Source organism: Bombyx mandarina, chromosome 21 (assembly GCF_030267445.1).
Source record: "Bombyx mandarina strain Sakado chromosome 21, ASM3026744v2".
Lineage (NCBI taxonomy): Eukaryota > Metazoa > Arthropoda > Insecta > Lepidoptera > Bombycidae > Bombyx > Bombyx mandarina.
The window spans coordinates 711124-736727 of record NC_143227.1 but is presented as its reverse complement, the minus strand read 5'-3'; the positions used below and the strand labels follow the sequence as shown (position 1 = coordinate 736727).

General features: G+C 42.8%; 2 protein-coding genes across 3 annotated transcripts in view; both read left to right on the top strand.

Annotated features, from left to right (window-relative positions):
- LOC114240283 (fibrillin-3) overlaps positions 1-18124 on the top strand; it is a 70219-nt gene extending 52095 nt beyond the window's left edge. For both annotated transcript variants that reach the window (XM_028170753.2, XM_089736289.1), the window contains exons 37-53: positions 124-357; positions 990-1159; positions 1449-1650; positions 1948-2067; positions 2550-2707; positions 4914-5014; positions 7382-7621; positions 8474-8693; positions 10038-10211; positions 10695-10830; positions 11364-11624; positions 12361-12653; positions 13064-13273; positions 14011-14165; positions 14982-15218; positions 16012-16102; positions 16708-18124. In XM_028170753.2, coding sequence (XP_028026554.2) covers positions 124-357; positions 990-1159; positions 1449-1650; positions 1948-2067; positions 2550-2707; positions 4914-5014; positions 7382-7621; positions 8474-8693; positions 10038-10211; positions 10695-10830; positions 11364-11624; positions 12361-12653; positions 13064-13273; positions 14011-14165; positions 14982-15218; positions 16012-16102; positions 16708-17060 — 3355 coding nt within the window. In that variant the 3' untranslated portion in view covers positions 17061-18124. The remainder of the gene's footprint in view (positions 1-123; positions 358-989; positions 1160-1448; positions 1651-1947; positions 2068-2549; positions 2708-4913; positions 5015-7381; positions 7622-8473; positions 8694-10037; positions 10212-10694; positions 10831-11363; positions 11625-12360; positions 12654-13063; positions 13274-14010; positions 14166-14981; positions 15219-16011; positions 16103-16707) is intronic.
- Positions 18125-19473: 1349 nt separating this feature from the next.
- LOC114240330 (solute carrier family 25 member 3) lies at positions 19474-20579 on the top strand. The gene has a single exon (XM_028170840.2). It carries the CDS (start codon positions 19629-19631, stop codon positions 20577-20579), a length of 951 nt encoding a protein of 316 aa, XP_028026641.2. The 5' UTR covers positions 19474-19628.
- The last annotated feature ends 5025 nt before the right edge of the window (positions 20580-25604 follow it).

The following is a 25604-nucleotide window of genomic DNA, read 5'->3' as shown; positions in this document are numbered from 1 at the left end:
TTGTAATCTACCGCCGCCCTAGCGTCCCACTAACATTCCCTTGAAATTACAATACTTGATATTTTAAAACATCAATAGACTGAATGTGGTCGAGTAAGTAAGTGGGTGTGTGTTCACATGTAGGTACGAGCACGACAATACATCGCACCTGTGCCGGGACGTGGACGAGTGCTCGTGGGGCCGGCCGCCGTGCCGCGGCATGGCGCAGTGTGTGAACCTGCCGGGCGCCTTCGAGTGCCGCTGCCCGCCCGGGTACCGCCTCACGCCCTCCCTGGACGAGTGCGAGGACGTGGACGAGTGTGGCGACCAGCGCATCTGTGACCACGGGGACTGCAGGAACACTATCGGCTCTTACAGGTACCCTGTCGTATAGAATACTAGTGATAAGCATATAATAAAATACGTCATAGATTGTACGCCGAGAGGACTGCGGTACCGACAGACGTCGACCGATATTCACAACTATTGTTGTCTATCGTTTCCTCACTGCATGTGACGTTCCTCCACAGTGTTCGGTCATGGGTGGCCTGGACAGCATGGTACAGACTACCATCAAGTGCTTCCCTTACTAGATATGATCATCTAGCTATTGCTGTGCCCACGGCGCGCTTGCCTTCAAAGCGACCCGCAATTATGAGCTTCATATTGTACATAGTTTTAACTCAATCAGAAATGAGTTGTTTAAACAGACAGTGAGGTCTGTCGTAGATATTAGGCTCGAGTAACATCTTGACAAACAAGAAGACTTAGGGACCCCTGGAATAAATTGTCAGTATCATATTCCACGAAGGAGGTTTTCACTCGAGGCGAAGTTCTTGCAAATAAGTAAAAAAATTTATTATAAGAATTGCTATTATTGATTGCAAGAAATATAAAGGCTTCTTTTTTTTATTATATTCCACAGACACGCTAGCTTGACGACCTTGACCATCGACAAGCTACGACGAATTGTCATTAGTCAGTCTGTCATGTACATTTGACCGTTTCAGATGCGAATGTAAGCCCGGGTACACTCTCCGGGAGAACGTGTGTCGCGACGTGGACGAGTGCTCGCGGCCGCGGCCCGTCTGCAGGAACGGCACGTGCGAGAACCTGCCGGGCGCGTACCTGTGCCACTGCGACGACGGCTTTAAGGCGGGACCCAACAACGACTGTGTCGGTAAGCACCCCCCTCTAGTGCTGTCGGACCGCTGGACTAATTATTTGTTTTGTTTAGGGATTTTATGACCTGGTAACTAAGACCTTTAAGTCATATCTTATTTTAATTTATATTCTTGATTTTATGAAAGATGATAATATGGAGTGAAATGAAGATGATTAATTTAAGACATTAATCAACTGGGATGACATTAAATGAAACTACTTATCCGTGGAACGAAGCTGCCAACGATCTGTAAATATTGGTCTCTTTTTCTTTTTGAAAATTGTGTATTTGTCGTGTGACACAGATGTGAACGAGTGTCGTGAAGGCGGCATGGTCTGCCGCAACGGTCGCTGCCGGAACACGGTGGGCTCGTTCCGCTGCGAGTGTGCGCCCGGGTACACACTCACGGCCGACGGACGGAACTGCCGCGATGTAGACGAGTGCGACGAACTGCCGCACCCCTGCGGGAGGGACGGGAATCCCTCTTGCACTAACACTAATGGAGGGTAAGAATACAGTTGTTTAATTGTTCTTGAAATATGATTTCAATATAAAACAATCAAGGGCGGATCTAGCTTTGGCGCCAGGAGGGGTCACATAGTCGTGGTCAAGTCAAGAACTTATAATTTAATTTTTATAACAATAGATACAAGTAAAAATCATGATGTTCAATTAGTGGTCCACCTAAGCCCTGGAACTAGCTCAGGGGGGGTCATGACCCCCATGACCCTCCCCCTGGATCCGCCATTGAAAACAATACAATTTCGAACAGAATATAAGATAAGTAAATGTTGTTTTTTCAGATACGAATGTTCATGTGGCGCGGGCTGGAAGTTAGTAGGGCGGCGATGTGTGGACCGCGACGAATGTAAGGAGCTGCCCTACGTGTGCGCCGGAGGAGAGTGCCGAAACTTTAATGGAGGGTGAGTACATCTTCAACGGGCCTTAGTTAGATCCTTATTGGGATACATCCGTATTCTGACTCGGTAATCCACCCAACGGAGTATTTGCGCTTTTGTCTCCTCCACTACATTTAGTTTGGCGAAAAGCCGTTTGGTAAAAATCTCCATATTTTCTGTCTTTTTTTGACTTGAACACATTTTACGTCTAAGAAAAATGATAGGTAGATGCACACTGTTGAACTGAGAAACGATTTCAGGGATAAATTGTGCTCATCAGCTCAGGGATGAAGGCGAGCGATGTGTCATTTGAAAGGCGATGTTGAGATCAAACAAATCTTTTTTTATTTTATTGATTAGATAGGTGGACGAGCTCATTGCCCACCTGGTGTTAAGTGGTTACTGGAGCCCATATACATCTACAACGTAAATCAAGTCGAGTCAAGTCTCACAAGAGGTCCTACCACCAGTACCATTTTGTGTCAAGATATTTGGATGCTTCGCAGATACGTTTGCGAGTGTCCGGCGGGCTGGCGGTTCGACAAGACGGCGGCCGTGTGCGTGGACGAGCGCAAGGAGCTGTGCTACGACGAGTGGGAGGCCGGCCGCTGCCACCACGCGCGCCCCCTGCAGCTCGCGAGGCCGGAGTGCTGCTGCTCTGAGGGTGAGTACCTCCCACATGTGCTAGCTTATTTTTTTTTAAACCTAAGCTGATTACTGATATAGCCTTGAGAGGCTATATCACAGTAATCTTAACTAGTAGGTGAGCTCACGGGGCTCAAACCTGACCACGTTGCTAACATGAACCCTAGCAAGAGCCGTGCTTCGCAGAATCTACCACCGGATCGGAAACGCGACCCACTGAGAAGATCCGGCGAGAAACTCAGTGGGCTGTGTCTGAGGGTCGCGCTAGCAGTATAGTTACAACAGCTGCCCCACCCTTCAAACCGAAACGCATTACTGCTTCACGGCAGAAGTAGGCGGGGCGGCTGTGCCTACTCGCGCGGACTCACAAGAGGTCCTACCACCAGTATACTTGATTGAGTCGTGATTTGTGACCACAATTGACTGAATAGATTCGATTCGCACGTCCGCCAAACAGTGACGAGATTGGTCGTTTTTTGTTGAGTCGTTTTTTTTGAGTTGATCGTCTTAGTTACCAGGTTATAAAAGCTCTTAAAAAAAGCTCGTTTTTTGTAGATACAATTTTAAACGTACCCACATTTAAATACGCCGTGAAGCTGTAATGCGTTTCGGTTTGAAGGGTGGGGCAGCCGTTGTAACTATACTGAGAACTTAGAACCTATATCTCAAGGTAGGTGGCGCATTTACGTTGTAGATGTCTATGGGCTCCAGTAACCACTTAACACCAAGTGGGCTGTGAGCTCGTCCACCCATCTAAGCAATAAAAATAATAATAAAAAAACATGTCGAAGGGTAAAAGGCTAAAGGTGGAGTGCTAGCGTGCCGAGTGGGGGGACAACCGCTGCCACCCCTTAGCTACGCAAGAATACGTATATACCTAGTCAGGTCATAAATTCTGTCACACGTTTAATGTAAAATAATTGAAACAAGTTTATTCATTATGTAACCATTCATATACCAAAATGAACTTAACAAAACATAGATTCTTATGACACTAAAGTTTATTCAAAATGACCTCCGTGATTTTGAATACAGGCCTTCAATCTGCGCGGCCAGTCGTCTATCGCAGCACGAACGAGGTCTATGTCAATATCGGCGGCTGCCTTAATCAAGGATGTCTTGAGTGACTCCAAATTGGGATGAGGCTTTGAGCACGCCTTTTCCTCCAAGTGTTGCCATATCTTGTAATCTAACAGATTCAAATCTGGACTGGAGGAGGGCCAGTCTTCGTGCCGGATGAAGTCGATTTCACGCGCCGCCAGCCAGTCTTGTGTGCTCTTCGCTCTATGAGCTGGCGCCGAATCTTGTTGGAATACCCAGTGCCTGTTATTGAACATGGTATTAGAAACAGGTTCCTCAAGGTTCGTCAGGACTGTATTTTGATACACAACTGCATTCGTTTTTACACCTTTCTCACAAAAATGTACCTCTGTTAAGCCCCAATAAGAAACTCTCAACCATACCATGAGCGAGGATGGAAAATGACCTCGTTGGACACGCGGAATACGGTTGCTCGCTTCTTCACTACTGTGTGCGTACACCTAATCATTTTGTTTGTTGTAGCTCTCTTCTACGGTAAAAATTTTTTCATCCGAAAAAAGAATTTCCCGATATTTTTTTCCCGCGTACCGCTTCAGCAAAGCGCGGCATCTCTTGAGTCTCAGGTCCATTAGACGAGCATTCAAACGATGTCCTGTTTTTCTTCGATATGCCCGAAGCCCTAAGTCTTCATTTAACACCCTTTTCACCGTGGTTCTGCTTAACCCCATCTGAAGGGCCAACAGTTTCTGCTTACGTTTGGGATTTCCTTGAATTCGCGCCTTCACAGCTTTTATCACTGCTGGAGTCCTAACAGACCAAGGGCGACCACTTCTTGACCTGTCATCTACACTAGAGTCTTCATTGTATCGTTTGATGGTACGATAAACGAATCTTTTGGTTATATTCAAATTTTTCAGTATGTTAAAAAATTGAATTGGCGCGTAACCGCAACGATGCAACGCAATAACTGCAACACGGTCTTCTTTAAGTGTCCACTCCATATTTAAAAATGAGTAAAATTCTAAAAAGTATACATTTTTATTTTCATGAACAATTCGAAATTCGAATTCAATATACTTTTTTGTGGCCAGCATTCTAAAAGAAAAGTTTTTACTGTGTGACAATACTTATGACCTGACTAGTTACAAGAAGTTTTAAGTGAAGCCTGATGTGTTTCATTACAGGTGCCGCTTGGGGCCGTTACTGTGAGCGCTGTCCGGCGCCGGACTCCGCTGAGTTCATGAGGATCTGTCAAGGTGGAATGGGAAGACCCAATCTTACACAGGTAACGTCGTTGCTTTGATTGTTACACTCTTTATTTAATGTAATATTCAAAGCCATTCACTATTGGAATGCTGTTGAAATCACAATTTTTATCGGGCACGACGGTGACTCCCTTGTTTAATTCTCTCCCACTGGTGGTAGGACGTCTTGTGAGTCCGCACGGGAAGGTACCATCATCCTTCCTATTTCTGCCGTGAAGCAGTAATGCGTTTTGATTTGAAGGGCGGGGCAGCCGTTGAGCTATACTTGAGACCTTAGAACTTATATCTCAAGGTGAGTGGCGCATTTACGTTGTAGATGTCTATGGGCTCCAGTAACCACTTAACACCAGGTGGGCTGTGAGCTCGTCCACCCATCTAAGCAATAAATAAATAAACATTTTCTTCAATATAGTACTCTCAATTTATATGTCTTTATTTATTAATTTGAGGCGATACTTAATGATCTGTTTGATCTCAACATCGCCTTTCGAATGACGTATATGAGACCTTAGAACACATGTCTCAAGGTGGGTGGCGGCATTTACGTTATAGATGTCTATGGACTCCGGTAACCACTTAACACCAGGTGAGCCGTAAGCTCGTCCAACCACTTAAGAATTTTTTTATTTATTGCGTGCAGCAAAAAGCCATTTGTTTCGTATTTTTTTATTGGTTGTAAAGGACAATGCCCAAAAGTGGGCCAACTTCATGACAAAACTATTTGTACTTGAAAAACTATGCCTTATTTTTTCATGTTGTTTAGTTTATGTATCAACATTTCTTTCACCCTGGCATTGTTTTACAAAAATATAAATTACTTATTTGATAACATCCCAAAACTGAGTGCCATAGTTTTTAAATTCGCCAATAGACAAAGGGAAAATTAGCCCATACAGCCTTATAGTAAACTTATATGCTGACAAACGAAAGAGTTGTCTGTGACTTGAACAACAAATTAAAAAATTGCTAATGGTTATAATTCACAGACTTTTTAGTTTATTGTTGTTTAATTCAATATTTATATATTGTAATAATAATAATTACTTAAAACCATGAATTATTTAATATTTTTAGATATTAATGATTCCATTAGTAAAAATCTCAATGGCCTACCATTACTCTATTCTTATTATATATGATCAGAGAGTTTTGGCAGCAACCCGAGTGAAGCGTCACTTGAAGTTTTATTTTATGTTTTTTTAATAGCTTATTGTGATGTATAATATACAAATTGGGTGTTGTTTTGTGTATTAAATGTCAATAATCGTTGTTCACGATTATTGAGGCATTGGAATAAAACTGTGGCTAACATAGCAGTGACTGTTTTTTTTTTTCAAGATAAAAGGTCTGCGGAAATTCACGCTCACTCAATGTGCTATTCATCAAGTTGACGTCAAAACTCCCAAAAAGCAATAAAAAGAAATACACCGGATTTTTATTAACATAAAAAATATATAAAAAATATAACTATGGCAGACTAGGCTGTATAGGCTACGCTCTTTGCCTGCTTGTTGGCGAATTTAAAAACAACAACAACAATATCGTTGCCGGCTTACGGATTTCATTTCATTTTATTATTATTATGAGGATACAATAATAATAAAATGTACGTAAGGGCTTATTTCTAGCAACATTAACCACAATTAACTTAATTAATACTGTAAATAATGATGAGAGCGATTATTGATTTCGAAGAAAACAATTAACAACTTAATTTTAGCTGCAGAAAAAAACAGATTTCTCTTAAACCTGGGTGAGAATATAAAAATCGCTTTCTGAATATGAAACGATATTTCTTTGTCTATCAAATTAAGTTAAAATCATCATCACCCGACAACTTTTTTTAGGGGCCCAAACGCCCATAGAAAATGGGCATTGTCCTTTCATATATACAAGCAGCCCGCTCCGGCTCCGTTCGCGTCTTTAACAAAAATTTCAACGATATTTGACGTTGTTTTATTTTTTTAAATAAAAGAACACTTATTGCGGCATAACTATAATAGTTAGACATAATATGCTGTCGCGACACTTTTCGTAAATAATAATGTGTTCTACAAAGTCGTAGTACATTATTTTATTCTATCATCAATAGTTTTCTCAGGGCACGCGATGTAAAGAATATTTTAGGTAATTTTTTTACAACTTGGGTCACATTATTGGAGTTTTAGTAAGGATCCCTAAATTTTTTCAAAAAAGATTATAGCCTATGTCACTCGGAAATAGTGTAGCTTTCAAACAGTAAAAGAATTTTTCAAATCGGTCCAGTAGTTTCGGAGCCTATTCAATACAAACAAACAAACAAATATTTCCTCTTTATAATATTATTATTAGCATATTCGTATGGATTATATGTTGTGAAAATATAATATGATATTGTCGTGGACCAGGATCTAGACGAGTGTCGCGTCCGCCCGGACGTGTGCGTGGGCGGGCGGTGCGTCAACACGGACGGCTCGTTCCGCTGCGAGTGCCCGGACGGTTACGTGCTCGCCCCGGACGGGCTGTCCTGTGTGGACGCGGACGAGTGCGCACTGGACCCGAGGATCTGCGGCAACGGGACCTGCTCCAACACCCGCGGAGGCTACGAGTGTCAGTGCAGCCCTGGCTTCACGCAGGGGCCGGATCAGGTGTGTCTCAATGGTCCTGTTATGCGGGGTCTCCCGATTAGGTTTTTAAAAAAAAGAATTTTTGTAAAGGAGATTTCACTTTTATTAGTTCAATTACACAAACCATTAAATTATGGAAATTGGCAGAAAAGAGATATTGTCTAAGACCGCTCCCGATGGGTGACTAAATACGACTGATTGACTCTCCGTCGGTAACTATTACCAAGAGATTTTTCACAATGCTTACTTTGCACCAGTGGTGATTGAAAGAGATGTTACTTTAACTAACATGGGGAGTCTGTAACAGTCCGATATCCTATTACTTTTCTCAGCTAACGTCGGAAGACAATTAACTGTTTGAATGTAACTGTCAGTCATAACATTACTGTGAGCACTCGTGCAGAAACTTCTTGCTAAGTGAATTGTTAAAAAAATCGGAACAACTTGGAGCAAGTTTGATAGTATGTATGTGTTTAGGAATTTCTTGAATTGGCTCTCATATGAATATGAAGCTCGGCTTACACACGATGTCAATTTGTCTTATTAACTACTAGCTGTACCCGTCCGCTTCGCTGGGCATTTAAAATTAACATTATTATTTCTCACCCCCACAAAGATTCTCATCATAAACGCCCCCGCAACTGGTGTAGGTAGTCCAACGCTCATATAAATATTAGCCTATCCATTAAGTACATGTATTTTCTACATGGATACCAAGTTTCAAGTCAATCAGATGCATGGTTCAGTAGTTATAACGGAACATCCGTAAAAACCACTGTAGATTTATATATTAGTATAGAAGATAGGCACGCAAGTTCGGGGCTCCCCCCGCCGTGGTCGGTACTACCCCCCGTCTGGTCTGTGTGTGTGCAGACGTGCGTGGACGTGGACGAGTGCGCGGAGGGGCGCGCGTCGTGCACGTTCCGGTGCCACAACACGGCCGGCTCGTTCCGCTGCACGTGCCCGTACGGGTACGCCGTGGCGGCGGACGGCGTGCACTGCCGCGACATCGACGAGTGCGCGCAGGAGCCGCGCGTGTGTCCGCACGCCTGCGAGAACGTCGTCGGCTCCTACATCTGCAAGTGTCCGGAAGGTACGTAACACTGACGCCTGCTCAGTGGATCTTGACGTATAGTACTCGCCAAACTTTATGGCCGCTCCGAACCTAGCAGCATTACGCTGCGCAGAACACAAAATCAGGTTTCAGCGGGACGTACGCGGGGCGTGGAGACAGGGCAACACGCGCGCGCTCTCTTCCACCCGCAAGCGTCCTCGTCTCCCGCGCTTTTGGGTGAGTTCGTACACCAATCACATACTCGCTGAGCTCTGACAGTACCGTCGCGTTCAGAATAATTTCATATTGTTACTTCTTTGTTATTTGTTTCTCGTTGCTATCATTATTAATTACAAAAAAAAAACTTGGTTATGAAATGTCTACCCGACTGTACCATGCGCAAGTTCGTATCGACGCGGCGACGGCTACATTCAAAGCGGTCATAAAGATTGACGAGTGCTATATGGTAAATGAGTTCCTTAGTGATATAATACAATGTTTAGATTGTGTAATTAGGCAAGTTACACTTTTTTGAATTTGTATATCTCATGATATCGTTTGTCCGTGTGAAACATTCAGGCATTTAGTTTTAAGCTCTCGGATCTATAAATAAATGTTTAGTTATTTATTTTAAGTTTTTATATTTTATACTTTACGATGCAAATTTTTTTATTTTATTTTTTATTACTTAGGTGGGTGGACGATCTCACGGCCCTCCTGGTGTTAAGTGAGATATAAGTTCTAATATCTCAATATATTTACAACGGCTGCGCCATCCTCCAAACCGAAACGCATTACTGCTACACGGCAGAAATAGACAGTGTGGTAGTACCTACTCGTGCAAATTCACAAGAGGTCCTACCACCAGTAATTATGCAAATTATAAATTTGCGGGTTTGATTTTTAATACACGATGTTATTCAGTTCACCGTGGAAGTCAATCGTGAACATTTGTTATGTACGTATTTCATTATAAAAATTGGTACCCGCCTGCGGGATTCGTACACCAATGCACCAGACATCTTATCCTTTAGGCCACGACTACTTTATACTTATACCGCCTATTTCCGCCGTGAAGCAGTAATGCGTTTCGGTTCGAAAGGTGGGGGTAGCCGTTGTAACTATACTGAGACCTGAGAACTTATATTTCAAGGTGGGTGGCGCATTTACGTGGTAGATGTCTATGGGCTCCAGTAACCACTTAACACCAGGTGGGCTGTGAGCTCGTCCACCCATCTAAGCAATAAAAAAAAAATTTATACTTTTTATGAAATTATTATTCATTGAAGTAGATTAAACCTTTTTTTACGTGTGTTCACAAAACAATCGAAAAGTTTGTATTAGAAAAATACCCTGCAATTAATAGTTGTTGCTTGTGTACAGGATACCGTCGTACCTCGGCCCCGCAGGACTCGGAGAATGCCTGCGAGGATATCAACGAGTGCGAAGAACAAGAAGACCTATGTTCGGGAGGAGTCTGCATCAATACAGACGGGAGCTTCCTCTGTGACTGCGACGCCGGCTTCGAACCCAGCGAAGATGGAACCGACTGTATTGGTGAGTTTGAAAATTAAAATAATACATTATAGCGACGTCACCAGCGGGCCCCAGGAATTTGGAATCAAGACTCATCAAGGTTATCCCAACCTTGGTAAATATTACTTAAGTTTTTATTGTTCAAGCTTATTTATCTTAATACATATTGTAAATGATTTATGATAACTGATGTGAGGACCAGTGCAACCAATATTAGTTACATTTTGCGAACCCATTTTTCTTTCTTCTTCAACCCGTGTCCACCCAATGCTGAGTGTAGGTCTCTTCAAATGCACTCCATTCTCTTTGGTCTCTTGCCGTCGGTCTTCGTCGGTCTTTCGCATCCAGTCCCTACCAGCTATTTTGACCAAGTCGGTCTCATTTTTTGTGTACCCACGTTACGACTTCCAGTACGAGGTCTTGTTTCTACAAATTATTAATTAATTGAAATAACGGTGTCTACTGTCTACTGATAATATAGAACATGTCGTTGTGTGTGTGCAGACCGTCGCACGGGCACGTGCTACCGCTCGCTGGTGTCGGGGCGCTGCGAGCCGGAACCCTGGCCGCGCGCCGCCCCCGCCACGTCCGCCGCGCCCGCCGCCTCCCCCAGCCCCCCCGCGCCCGGTCACGTCACCAAGTAAGTCTCTCCCCCACTCCTGGGTGTTTGTGCGACATGCCGAGACTTCGCCAGATTCATATTTTATGCGAGATTAAAACACACACGTATATTTATAAGTCTACTGACTTGCTGCTACTGGTGGTAGGACCTCTTGTGAGTCTGAAAAAAATTAATTAACCCCGGTAACCGTACTCGTCGAACTCGACAAATAGATCGACGTGCAACCTAAATCATGCATCAGCCCGCTGAGTTTCTCGCCGGATCTTCTCAGCGGGTCGCGATTCCGATCCGGTAGTAGATTCATTCGCGAAGCAGATGCTCTCGAGTTGTTGGCCCTCGGGCAGCTGTTAGCAAATCCTACCCCTCCTGGCTGAGCCTTTGCTCGCCCACCTGTCCTGGTGAAACTGGAAAGACCTCCGGGTCACCAGTAATGTTTCAATCATAATAATTATTTGTCTTAATATAATATATGTATAGATATTTTTGTATTGGATACTATTTTCTGATATTACAGAGTTTGTTAAAGCTAAAATTTGCGGTGCTCATTTTAGGGCTCAGTGCTGCTGTACCTTGGGAGCGGCGTGGGGATCAGAATGCGAACTATGTCCCGCACCCGGCTCCCCGGCGAGACTCGATCTGTGTACCGCGGTGAACTTGACCCCCGGGGGACAAGGAGGCCACGGAGGAGGCGGGGGCTCCGGAGGATCGCATGGGGGCTCGGGCGGGTCGTTAGATGTGTTCGCTGATGTTGACGAGTGTGCCGCAATCCCAGGGCTGTGTGCACCCGGACGGTGTGTCAACACTATTGGAAGGTAAACACAAATGCTACTTTCTGTTTCTTAATAAAATGTCTGCTCTCTATTCATTAGATCATCGTAATCTCTGAAAATAGTAGATCTAGATTTAACAAATCAGTATGGGAGCTAGTGAGGCAGTTAGGTTAGGTAAAAGATGAGACGGTTGTATCAGTTCTTGTTAATGGTTTTTCAGGCCTATTTATATTGTCAATAACATGAAATAATTATTTCATTTCTCAACACTTGTTGTGTGTGGTGGTGAGGAAGGTCACCCTAAGACGATTGTAAACATGCTTCTATTGGGTACTTGGAGGACATATGCTATGGACATTCTGTAACTGACCTTATGATGAATATTTGTTGTAAATTTATAGATGTCTCGCATACCGCTCTTAAAGTGTGGTCATTTTTTTATTCTTTTTTTATTGCTTAGATGGTTGGACGAGTTCACAGCTCACCTGGTGTTAGGTGGTTACTGGAGCCCATACACATCTACAACGTAAAATGCACCACCCACCTTGAGATATAAGTTCTAAGGTCTCAAGTATAGTTACAACGGCTGCCCCACCCTTCAAACCGAAACGAATTACTGCTTCACGGCAGAGATAGGCAGGGTGGTAGTACCTACCCGCGCGGACTCACAAGAGGTCCTACCACCAGTAAACTTAAAGCATTTAGCTTGCATTTGTCTAATCGTGCTATTATCGCGTCGAGCGATTGAGGCAGCGGCGTTGACGTTGTTGCGTGTTAGTTTCCGTTGCGTGTGCGGGCCCGGGTACCGTCCGGCGGGCGAGGTGTGCGCGGACGTGGACGAGTGCGCGGTCCGGCCGCCGCCGTGCGACCAGCTGTGCCACAACACGGACGGCTCGTACGACTGTCTCTGTCGCACCGGCTACGAGCTGGACGAGGACGGCGCCAACTGCCGCGACGTGGACGAGTGCGAGCGAGACACACACACCTGCCAGCAGATCTGTTCCAACACCGAGGGCTCCTATGAGTGCTCGTGCGAGGACGGGTATGAGAAGAGGGGTGATGCTTGTGTCGGTTAGTATTTTGTACTTTTATGATTTCCGTGGCCGAAATGTCGAATATGATTTGAATCTAAATATAATGGTTCGATTATCCGATTTCTACATAATTGAAAATTTCACTAACTTATACAATATTTCATAGCTTTTTTTTCTTCAAAATAGTATAGGCTCTAAAGTCCTTTCTACTTCTGTGACAGAGCAGATTATAAGTCTTAGAGCTAAATTAGTGCTGGTGCTATTGCAAAATATTTGGGACTATGACCTCACGACTCAAAATGATAATATAGCAAGTAACATTCTGTCCGTAAATTCTATACTGAAAGGAATAGGTAATGAGACCAATAGAACTCATAGATTTGAGCCTGATCCATGCCTAACCGGTGCGTACGTGCTGCGCAATAATACGTAATGTATCCCGGGCAGACATAAACGAGTGTCACGAGGAGGGCGTGTGTCCGTCGCCGGGGCGGTGCGTGAACCTGCTGGGCTCGTTCCGCTGCGTGTGTCCGCGCGGCTACCGGCTGGACGCGGAGGGCGCGCGGTGCGTGGACCGCGACGAGTGCGCGCAGACGGGCCGCTGCCAGGCGCCCTGCCGGAACTACGCCGGCGGCTACCGCTGCGACTGCCCCGTCGGTATGTCCGCCGGATTCTTTACATCACAAACATTCTCTCAACAATATTACTCATTATAAGGCATACATCTATCTTCTATATATATATAAATGAATTGCTGTTCGTTAGTCTCGCCAAAACTCGAGAATGGCTGGACCAATTAGGCTAACTTTGATCTTAGATTATATGTGGAAGTCCAGAGAAGGTTTAAAAGGTAGATAAATATGAAAATGCTCGGAATTTCATAAGATTAACAATTTTGTTTTCCCTTTGATGTGTCCCCCGTCGGACGGATTCCTTTTGTTTGTTTTAACTTTATTTTATACAAAAGCGTAAATCTTTTATTTATCGATTGAGGCACTACGAAGTCTGCCGGGTCAGCTAGCTATTAATAAAAACGTGTCTTTGAGTGCCCGTGGTTAATAATCCGCTTACATTTTATAATCAAAACTACGTATATTTTTGTGACATCATTAGCGATATTTTTTCAACCTATTCCTTTGAACTTCAAGTCGTTTAATTAATTTGAAAATACACACACGTGCCAAGGTACCCGGACTTGATTGCACAGTATTTTTATTTCTTCAGCCTAGTATCCAGCACGGATCACTCGAGGATAAAAATTATTATTTAATTTTTTAGTATGTGATGTTATTGTAACGTGTTTTTCTAGCTAATAAATTAAATGATTCTGAAGTCAATATAAAATTGAATGTATTTGTTACAATGCAGATGTATGAATACATTTCCCTCCGTAGGCACGGTGCGGTCGCCGGGCGGGGCCTGCGTGCCGGCGGACCCGTGTTCGAACGCGGAGTGCGGCGCGTCCCCTTGCTTCCCGGTGGGAGGGGTCTACCGCTGCGGCTGTCCCCCAGGGTACGGCTGGGATGCCTCTCATGCTGTGTGCCTACAGGTAATACTTCAGCATTATTTTTTTTCTAGTTTTTTTTTTAAAAAAAAAGAACACAATTCCTAACCTAAAAGTACATGTTATTATCCGCAACATGCTTCGTCAGATTACATTCTGTCCTAGATTTCATTGGTTTTGATTTGAGTAATGAAATAAAATAATAATTTTTTTTGGTCATTAAAATTATAAGTATAATATTACTATTCTTACTGGTGGTAAGACCTCTTGTGAGTCCACACGGGTAAGTACCACCACCTTGCCTATTTCTGCCTTGAAGCAATAATGCGTTTCGCTTCGAATGGTGGGGAAGCCATTTTAACTATACTGAGACCATAGAACTCATATATCAAGGTGGGTGGCGGCATTTGCGTTGTAGATGTCTATGGGCTCCGGTAACTACTTAACACCAGGTGGGCTGTGAGCTCGTCCACCCATCTAAGCAGTAAATGAAATACCATTACTAAAAAAAAAAAAAAACCATTAATATTCTTACGGCTCCATTACCACATGCTCACAAAAATTGTAAAATATTCGGAACTCAGGACAAAAAAAAAACAAGAGACTAAACCCTCATTCGCACTGCAGTTTTTTTTAGCGCGCGTTAAAAAAGCGCTCAAATAGTACAGATGCATTTCCTAGTATATGTTCATACGACAGCGCTTTTAAAACGTGACGCTCTTTTATTGCGCAGTGTTGCATTTTGAGCACTAAGCTAATTTATAAAAGCGCCAACGCCGAGTTTTAACGCGACGTTTTTAAAACTCCCGTGCGAATAAGGGCTAAAAGCTATTTAAGTTTGATATTGTCGTGGTCGCGCAGCTGGGCGGCGGTTGCGCCACAGCGAACTGTTTGTTCGGGTGCCGGTCGCTCGGGTCCTCATTCGAGTGCGGCTGTCCGGGCGGGTACGCGCTGGTGGCCGGCCACTGTCTGGCGGGCGCGGACGGCTCGCTGTCCCCGGACGACATCGGGGACGCGCCCGTGTTCCCGCTGCACGACCAGTACAAGCTGGGCGGCCAGCAGGACCTCATTTCCACCGAGGGCTGCTTCAGTTGTAAGGTGCGCGCTCTGACGTCACGGATCCGTCTTACTGGTAGGCGGCGGACCAGGACATTGTGACTTGCTTATGTTAGAAGCAAATTTGAATATCGAGAATGCCGAAGTACTAAGTCAGCTTCATGGAGGATTACGTCACTTTGAGAAGGCGGCACGACATGAGAACCCTCTTGTCGTGGCCGCCGGGAATTACATACCCGATCCTGTAGACTGAATGGTAAACAGTCGACGTCGCCCTAAACACGTCTTTACGGATCCTCCCGATCCATTAATGATGCTTTTAGGTATCACAAGCACCGGTCACCGTGCTCGTCGAACCCGACGAAAGGCTCGACGAGTGAATTAACCCACAGCGACAGCCCACTAAGTTTCTCAGTTGGTCGCGTTTCCGATCCGGTGGTAGATTCTGCGAAGCACTGCTCTTGCTAGGGCCAGTGTTAGCAACACACTCGGCCTGGGCCCCGTGAGCACACCTACACGTCAAGGAGAAGCTAATATAGGCTCTCAAGGCTATCAGCATAGGTAAAAAAAATGGACGATCACTGCAAATGCTCGAAAAAAATTCCCCCCGATGCTCTGTCCCTTTCGTAAAGCGAGTGTCGGTATTGTCTGTAAAGTGCAAGTAAACAATGACGTCATTGTTCAATGAAGTACGTTTGTTATCTTCTTCAAATTTTAATTATGTTAAATCTGAACGGATTTAATTTTTTTATGATCGATTTTGTTTATGTGAATTGCTATGAAAGGTCCGAAATTACTTGCGAGGTACAAATTATGACAACAATTGCTGTAATAGGTGAACGGCCGCCACCGGAGGACACCGGATGAAGCCGTCATCTACGCGAACGGAACGACGCTCATGAGGAAACGGAAACGGCGCAGTCGAAGTGAGTCAATAGAATACACGTGGTCGCTCACAATGGGTCAGGTCAGAAAGCTCAAGGTCAGCTAGGTAATGGAGACACGGAACTTACCGGCGACGTGGAATCAGGAACGAAGAGATTTTGGACACAAGGTGAAACTATGACCTGTCGAAGGTCGCGGGAACTTGCTGGGTGGAGGCAGCGCAGACTTCGAGGAGGCCTATGTTCAGCAGTGGACATCTGTGGGCTAAAAGACAGATAGATTTATAATGATAATTGATAGGTTATATTATGATGAAGGCGACTTTGATTATGCTTCGAATCGTTTTGAATATATTTTTATAAAGTACCAGTTTTGTACGGCCACAATATTTCAAAATCACAATTTGCCATAACAATTGGCACATGACCAATTGGCCATAAGCTATTATTTTCAAATATAAGTGTTTTTACAATTTTATATACATGAAATACAATCCACTGAGTTCTTACCGGATTTTCTCGGTGGATCGCGATTCCGATCTGGTGGAGCATTGTTTTGCTAGGATTAGTCTTAGCTAATTCTTTGAGGCTGAGCCTTCAAAGTATTGTTATAACGCGTAATAATTGTAAACGTTGTTGTGGTGCAGGTCGCAGGTCAGTCTTGGAGCCGGAAGCGGAGCTGGTGGTGGTTCGGTCGCGGCCGGAGCGCACGTGGGCCCGCGCCCCCCTGCTGCGCCTCACCCCCGCCGCGCCCCGCCCCCGCCCCCACTACCGCATCGCGTACGGCGACCCGGACCGCCTGTTCACGCTGTCCAAGCGGGACGGCGCCTGGGCGCTGCGGCTCCGCAAGCAGCTGCCCCGGGACGCCGAGTTGCGCGCGCAGCTAGAGATCGAGGCCCGCTTCGTGTCCCCTCGCCGCATGAGGCGTGACGTCACGTCCTCGCAGCCGCCGGTCAGACTGTACGTGTCCGTTGACATTTCACCAGACCACAAGCACTGATCGTTGTCGACGTCAGCGAACGGCGGACCTCCGGCTACTGTTCGCGCCGACCTCAACTGTTGTGATGATTGGAACCGGTGACTCCTGCTGGTACATCCAGGACACTGCCACGGTCACCGTACTGTGAACGATACACTGCCTTGTCGAATATTGAAAAAAAAAATGAATGGAAAGAGAATAGGGGTATTATATTATTAAATTTTATAATGAAATTTTAAAGTTGGCATAACTGTGTCGAGAATACATTTTTATACTTTTGTATATTGTCAAAATTAAAAAAAAAAACTTCATTCATTATTCATCATGTTCAAATATGTTTGCAAACTAAATTGATTAATACACAATCTGAATGACACGACATTTTATACAAATAAAAATATTTTTACATATTTGAATTTAAAACGTTTCAAAAAAATCTTTGACTTGTTTTAACAAATATTCTTAAAAGCATTATAAATTAGAACAGGTCTGTAATCATAATGGTTGTTGAATTTAAAGTTCTTTCTCACTGTCCGAGACTTCTGGCAAAGGGATGTTAAATTTACGACTCCTGGAAAAATAAAATTACGTGAGATTATAATCTGGAAGCCAGCAGCCCGTAGCCACCTGTGTGTAGTAGCTACATCACCGGCAGTATTAATGTGGCGAATCCCTGAAATCTAGTTTTAAACGATCATGTCGACGTCCACAGATCGACGAAATGATATCGATAACTTGAATATCGTCAACGACACATCACTAATATTACATCGAAACCAGTGATTTCTCATTTATTATAGATTATTTACCATTTTTAAATTTAATATTTATTTAATTATTTTTTCTTAAAATATTTTTCAATAACGCGTGTTTTTAGATTGACCTAAACAATAATGTTTCCGGATTTTTGTTTTAATTAACGTAAGTACAAAGGTCGATGCAATAGTAATGTTTTTGTAAATATTGTGTATACAATTTATATGATTATAATTTTTAATAAAAAAATTAGGTAATAATACAATTAGTTTATACTTTTAACTTTAGGCGTTAAGTGTATGCGGAAATAATAAAATTTATAATTCCAAGTTGTATTTGATGTTACTTTAACCATGAATGTTATTCTGACTTCAGAATATCCCTCTAGTTCAGGGCTTCCCAAACTTATTTTGTCTACTGCCCACTTTGGGAATAAATTATTTTTTAGCGCCCCCATTTTTTCACCTACTTAAAAACAACTATAGCGAGAGCTTAGTCGGTGTCTAAGAGTCATTCTAGATGAAATTACAAATCGCCTCCCAAGCCTCTACAAAACGTATTTTTTTCTGGGTCTCTTACCGCCCCCTTTAGGCCTGCAGCGCCCACAAGGGGGCGTTATCGCCCACATTGGAAAAGGCTGCTCTAGTTCTAATAAATGTAAAATTCTGTTACGATACATATGTAAACGAGCTTCCGACCCACCGGTTATTAAGTGATTACCGCAGTCCTTAGATATTATAGCGTATACGTCATCACCTTGAATCATCATGTCGAAATCCTATTTGTTTTTTTATATTGTTTAATATACTTTATTTTTAATTTCACTACATGACGATCACGACCACTCTGTCAAGAGTGACACGACTGAGAAGAAGAAGAAGAAGAATATACCTTAATATCTGATGATTGTACGAGGTCGAGATACCTACTGCGGAGACTAATGATAAGATCTAACAGTAGTTACGCTAATTTACGAGTTGGGCTTATTACCGGGCATTAATACTGATGTGCACTCGTACGGTGCATTGTGGCAGTGGTCGAATCTCGCAGGCAGGTACCAATTTCACCTTTTCCTCTCTGGAGGCGCCAGAATCCAATATAACCCGGTCGGTTACCTCCCTCGACCGGGTATCCGTGAATGGATATCCGGGTATACGCCTTAAAAAAGAAGTACCAATTTCTCTATTGAAATACACACTTAACAAATTTTTACGAATGACTTCCACAATGAAGGAAAACCTCTTGTAATAAAAATCAAACCCAAACAAATATTTTTTGTGTATTTACTATAGAACTGAGACTTAGACCTCAAGACTCAAGGTAGGTGGCAATATTAACGTTGATGTACATGGAATCCAGTAATCACTTAACACCAGGTAGGCTGTGGACTTGATTGCAATCGATTGCATAGGCAATTAAAAAATGTATATTGGGCCTCTGCTTGCAGATTTTGCATGGTCTTATAAATAAACTTTTAAAATCCTATTAACATTAATGAACATCAAAGATCACAATCTATTATCGAATAGGGCTTTTTACGCACAGCGCATAAAAATCTAAAACAGTTCACGAACATAAACAACATAAATACTTCCAAATAAATAAATTCAGTTGTGAAATAAAAAAAAACAGAATTACTGAGAGATTATTACGAAAAAGAGCTACCCGCCTGACGCGCGCAACTCAAACCTCTAACAATATTTTGTCACATTAAAAGCAAATCCTCTGTCATGTCAACATGTCACGTAAAAAATTCAATAAACGCATTTAATATTTGTTAAATAGCGTTGAAAGTATTTTTGGGGCCGGCGTTCTTCTGGTACTTTACGCAAAATGTCGAAGAAGCCCAAAGAAGAGTTCTCTTGTGAGATGTACAGCAACAAATACTTTATGCTGTGCGCTTACGGAGGCGCCTGTGCTTGCGGGATCACGCACACCCTCGTTACACCTCTGGACTTGGTCAAGTGCCGCCTGCAAGTTGACCCGGCCAAGTACAAATCCATATTTAAAGGATTCGGGATATCTATCAAAGAAGGCGGCGCTGCTAACCTCGTAAAAGGCTGGGCACCTACGCTCATAGGTTATTCTATGCAAGGTTCGTCAAAATTTGCTGGCTACGAATACTTCAAGTACAAATTCTCCAAAATGGTTGATGAAGAATCGGCGTACTTATACAGAACTTACCTGTATTTAGCTGCTGCAGCATCGGCCGAATGCATAGCTGATGTCTTCCTTTCCCCTTTCGAAGCCACTAAAGTTCGGATACAAACAACGCCGGGGTACACGTCAAAGATGCGGAAGGCCATGCCACACATGCTGGCCACAGAAGGCTTTGGAGTCTTTTACCGTGGCTTAGTGCCGTTATGGGGGCGACAAATTCCCTACACTATGATGAAATTCGCGTCTTTCGAGAAAACTCTTGAGTACTTGTATGAGAATGTTGTGCCCAAGCCTCGTGACCAGTGCACCAAGATTGAGCAGCTCCTCGTTACGTTCACAGCTGGGTACATAGCTGGGGTGCTGTGCGCTATAGTGTCGCATCCAGCTGACACGATCGTTTCCAAGCTCAACAAGGACCCCGGGGCTTCGATCGGGGGTATCATAGCCGAAGTGGGGCCGACGGGCATCTGGCGAGGTCTAGTGGCTCGCATCATTATGATTGGCACCCTCACAGGACTGCAATGGTTTATTTATGACGGTTTCAAAGTGAAAATGGGTATGCCTCGGCCGCCTCCCGCAGAGATGCCAGAATCCCTTAGAAAGAAACTGGCGGCAAAGAAGTAATTATCGTGATAACCTTTTTCCTTTATTGTATCTAAGTTATATTTGATATTTGAAATGCAATGTGCCTTCTGCTCATTTATTAAATATTTCATCTGATTTTAGCTTTGAATTCAAACTTAGCTGCACTCCATAACACAAGTAGTGTTATAATTTGTTTTCACAAGTCGTAGACTTAAAAGAACCATAAGGTTTAATCCCGGGTGTTTACTATCATTATATCATTTCCGGAGTATTAAATACTTTGCGGCTTTCAACGAAACTAATCTTCCGTGCGAAGTGACAACAAAAACCGCGAGTTTAAGCCGTTAAATCAATTAGGTATGATTAACACAAGTGGTACATTACAAGAAACATGAAATATGCCTGGGCTTAAGGTCAGTGCTACTATTGTTTTTTGTTCTTGCGAGAACTCACAGTGGAGTTGTGCAGGAAACCCATAGACGTTACAACGTAAATGTAGCCCTCTGACCTCGAGTCGAGTTCTAACACCCAGTGAAGGGACTGCCGTGCTACTTTGTGACAAAATGATTTTTTTTTTAATTGCTTATATGGGTGGACGAGTTCACAGCCCACCTGGTGTTAAGTGGTTACTGGAGCCCATAGACATCCACAACGTAAATGCGCCACCCACCTTGAGATATAAGCTCTAAGGCCTCAATTATAGTTACAACGGCTGCCCCTCCCTTCAAACCGAAACGCATTACTGCTTCACGACAAGTAGGCAGGGTGGTGATACCCACCTGCGCGGACTAACAAGAGGTCCTGTCACCAGTAAAACATTGAAACAAAATAATGACAGTTTGCCCATACCACCCAATGCTATTCTTTTTGCTCTCTACCTAATCGTTGGTAGTCTATATTCCAACTTCACACGGACTGGTAGGTAAGCTCACGGGCTCAACCTGAGAGGATCGTTAAGGCTATCCTAACAAGAGCAGTGCATCGCTGAATCTACCACCGGATCTGATATAATTCCTTCAAAGTTCAAGAAGTCACTACGTGAGACTAACCTCAAATATGACTTCCAAAATTAATCGTTTCGCAGTTCATACTTCAATTTAATTACTGTTACATTACGTAGCAACTTCGGCGATGTCTCATCGAGGTTATTTGAAGAAAATCAGTGGGAACAAATCGTTTTCCGGAATAAATGTGGAGTTTTGTTGTGAAAAACTGCTCAGCGTTTCGTATTAAACCGATATAGGAAAGTAAGAAATGTGACAGGTTGTAATGCTTAGCGTAAAGGAGCGCGGGTGCGGCCGGCAATAACAATAATATGCGGATTTATCCGGACAACGTGCCCTACTTACCGGATATATCCGGAACGAGCCGGCTTACTAGCCCTATACTGTGGTCACCATGGTTCTTCAATTAAAAGTAAACTTCCTAAATATTTTTTACAACGTTTGTTTTCGTAAAAAATTGCCCTTTTTTTTTAGAACATTTGATAAATTCATTTAAGTTTCATAATCTTTGTTTATAATTCAGGATGAATTTACTAGTACTTTTAATTGACGGGCTTTCTACATGTTTGCAAGCTGTCAACAACACTGAACAATCGGGAATTCCATGGCATGAAGTGAATGTATTCTTATAACTCGTACATGATGAGTTGTCATACTAGGAACAAATGTTTTCAGTGTGTAAAGTTTCATTGCTACCCCATCTTTCCGACCTTCAATAAGTGGATGTCGAACTCGACTGACTAGAATGTGTACCGTTTAACCTAATCTTATCTCTGTGTTGGCGGGGCATATTATTTGGTTTTATTATATTATTATGGTTTTTTTTAAACTTATTGTAAGTTATTGACTATAAATTTGGAACGGCTATTGAGTTGTTGGAGAGTACGGTTTTGTTTTCACGAAGGGATTTGTATTTATATTTAAATTTTATTCCCTTTTATTTACTGCCTTTGAATTCCGTTTTGAGATCGGTGACTATTGGCTTCGTAATAAAATTTCATGTTATCAAAATTATTTTGAGTTAAGGCCTCAGAAGGGTTTTAGAAGCAATGTAATTCAAGTCTGAAAGGGTTAATTACTTCAGGGATCTGGAGAATGTCCAGGTCATCCTGGCGGGCGTCAGCCCTATTTAAAAGATAGAATAATAACATGTTTTAATACTTTATTTTAGTATTACATTTTCTCATTCAATAGCGGGATTAAGAATGTGCACTAAAATATAAATGTCCTTTTTAAATTCGACTTCATATTCGCAATCATATATTTTTTAATTTAAGGGAGTCGCCCTAAAATGTTTTCTTTTGTATATATTGATTCATTTACGTGTGTAGGTAATGCGCTATTAAAGTGACTCTTTAGAATTCCAATACAATACAATAAAGACACGACAATTAGAAAAAGTGACGTTTTGAGCATTGAGTTGAAAATTCGGAGGCCGGGCCTATTGGGTCTGAGATGTGTTTAAGTAAAGGGTTTGTTCCCCTACCTATTCGCTGGGCTAAGAGAATAAGAGGCTATTCCAACTACGCCCGGACGGGGTAGGGGTATGAGCTGGCCAAAGACTTTGATGGCGGGAATGGAGTTACCGCGCGTAATTGGTGACGAGATACTACCAATAGTGTCGGGAGTGCGAACCCTTTTGAAGAGCACGGCTGTGCTTTTGGTGGGGTTGATGTCAATGCGCCACTTTTGGAACCATTGTCCTAAATTCTCATCTCAGCTTATCCACTGTCCACTGCTGAACATATAATTTTTCATTTTCAATCTTAGCTCCAGATGTAAAGAGTTTCATTTTACCTGATAAATGGGAAATTTGTTTAATCTCGGCCAGAGGGTTTTCGTATTCCGAGCTTCTCCAACTGATGTCCAGTGCGGCCGGTCCGTTGCCACCTGCATCCAACGTGACCCAGCGATTTTCCTTGTCCTAAATTGGTGGTCACAATCTGGAGCTTACTATGCATGAACGACATCTTCCTACTTGAGCAGTAGATAGCCGTATCATCCGCGAAAAGGGCTAAGTGGGACGCTGGCGGCCGCCATTATCGTTAATAAACAGGCTAAAAAGTAGCGGGGAGAGAGCGGATTTTTGTGGGACTCCGGCCAAGATCTGACGTAATAACCAAACCATTCAAATATCATTTTGTACTCTGTTAATTGATCTTCTTTATTTATTGTGTTAAATAGCTATCGACGGGCATCAGTATAGTATTGTTAGTTATTGTATAAATGTATATTTTTATAGAAATAGTTTTATTTTTCTACAAAGTGTAAAAAACAAAACAGAAAAAAAAACCTAATACCTACGTTAATCTTATCTTAAGTTTGAGGTGTAAGTACTAGTTTTACATTAGAATTAGCTGTTACCCGCGGCTCCGCCCTTGTGGTCAAGGAAAAGCGTCAGTGTAGTTTGCCGAGGGAATTAGATATTTTTTCGGGATAAAAGGTAGCCCATGTCGCTCTCCTGATCTAATCGAATGTTAAAAAGCGCGACATCTGGATTGGATTTTTAGGATTTAGCGTCTTTGTTCCAGACATTTGTAATTCTGTATCCAAATCTTAAACAGCATCAGTTGTGAACAACGACACAAGTTAAAGCAGTTACGAACATATTATCGTGAAATCAGTTTCAACGTATTTAATGGTTTAATATTATCAAGATCTCGTGGTTGGAACGCAAAGCAACACACGTTCAATCTTCGTTGCTCAATGACTTGCACCGACACGTCGAGCGGTCTTAAACCTTATTCCGTAGTCCATAAAGCGATAGCCGGTAGTAAATAATATTGAAAGTTATTCCTACCACGACACTCGTTTAGTTAGTAAGTTGTGTGAAGTTCGGAACGCGTAGAGGAGTTACCAAATCGAATTTTTGTGGCGACTTCATCTCCGATACATGTTTGCTATTGGATTTATAAGTTGTTCGTCGCTTGAGGCTTATTTACTTTGATTTATTATAGCAAAGTAGAGTGAGTAGGAGTGTCGGGTAATAATTTTCTTCTGCGTACTATTTGATCACACGTTCAAAAATGTCTTCTTCGATGAAAAAATCTAATTGTGTCGGTTTTTATTGAAATCAAACCTTGAAATCTATAAAGCTGGACATAGTAGGGACAAACAAAAAACAAAAGGTGAGTGCTTAGTACCATTCTATCGACCGCGAACTAGTGATGCCTTTTGGGTTTGATTATTGGGACATCAGCTAAACATTACAATAGCGGTTTTCTTTGAATGGCGGGATGACTGTTGGATTGGCGGCTTTTCAAGCTTCACCAAGATCTGTATCACCAGCCTCTAAGAACATCCGGCTCAGTATGAGGCTTTAGTAGGCAGCGGCTTGGCTCTGCCCCTGGCATTGCTGACGTCCATGAGCGACGGTAACCACTCACCATCAGGTGGGCCGTATGCTCGTCTGCGTACAAAGGCAATAAAAATAGTGTACTATAATATGTTTTTGTAGTTAAACCTTAGTTAAGCCTTAGTACGAACACGGACAAAATGAAAATTATGTCGAATGCCCATTTAGTGCCCAGTTCAGTAAAGATCGGACGCTTTACCCTCAAAGTTGTAGACGAGTAGGTTTACCTGGGACAAATTGTCCAACTAGGTAGGTCCAACTTCAACAAAGAGATTAAGCATCACATCCAACCAGGATGAGCAGCGTCGGCCCTTTTTTTTTTATTGCTTACATGGTCGGACGAGCTCACAGCCCGCCTGGTGTTTAGTGGTTACTGGAGCTCATAGACATCTACAACGTAAATACGCCACCCACCTTGAGATATAAGTTCTTAGGTCTCAGTATAGTTACAAACGCATTACTGCTTCACGGCAGAAATAGACAGGGCGGTGGTACCTACCCGTGCGGACTCACAAGAGGTCTTATCACCAGTAAAAATATGCTCAAAATGTTCTTATCCCAAGTATCCGTAGTGTCTCAAGGCAAAAAAAATCTAGGGAGGCAATCTTTGACCAGCAAAGGACGCCTGTGAACGGAAAAAAATAAGTTAAAGACATTTACTTTGCACGATTTCCGAATACGTTATTTTATTTCGTTCGATAACCA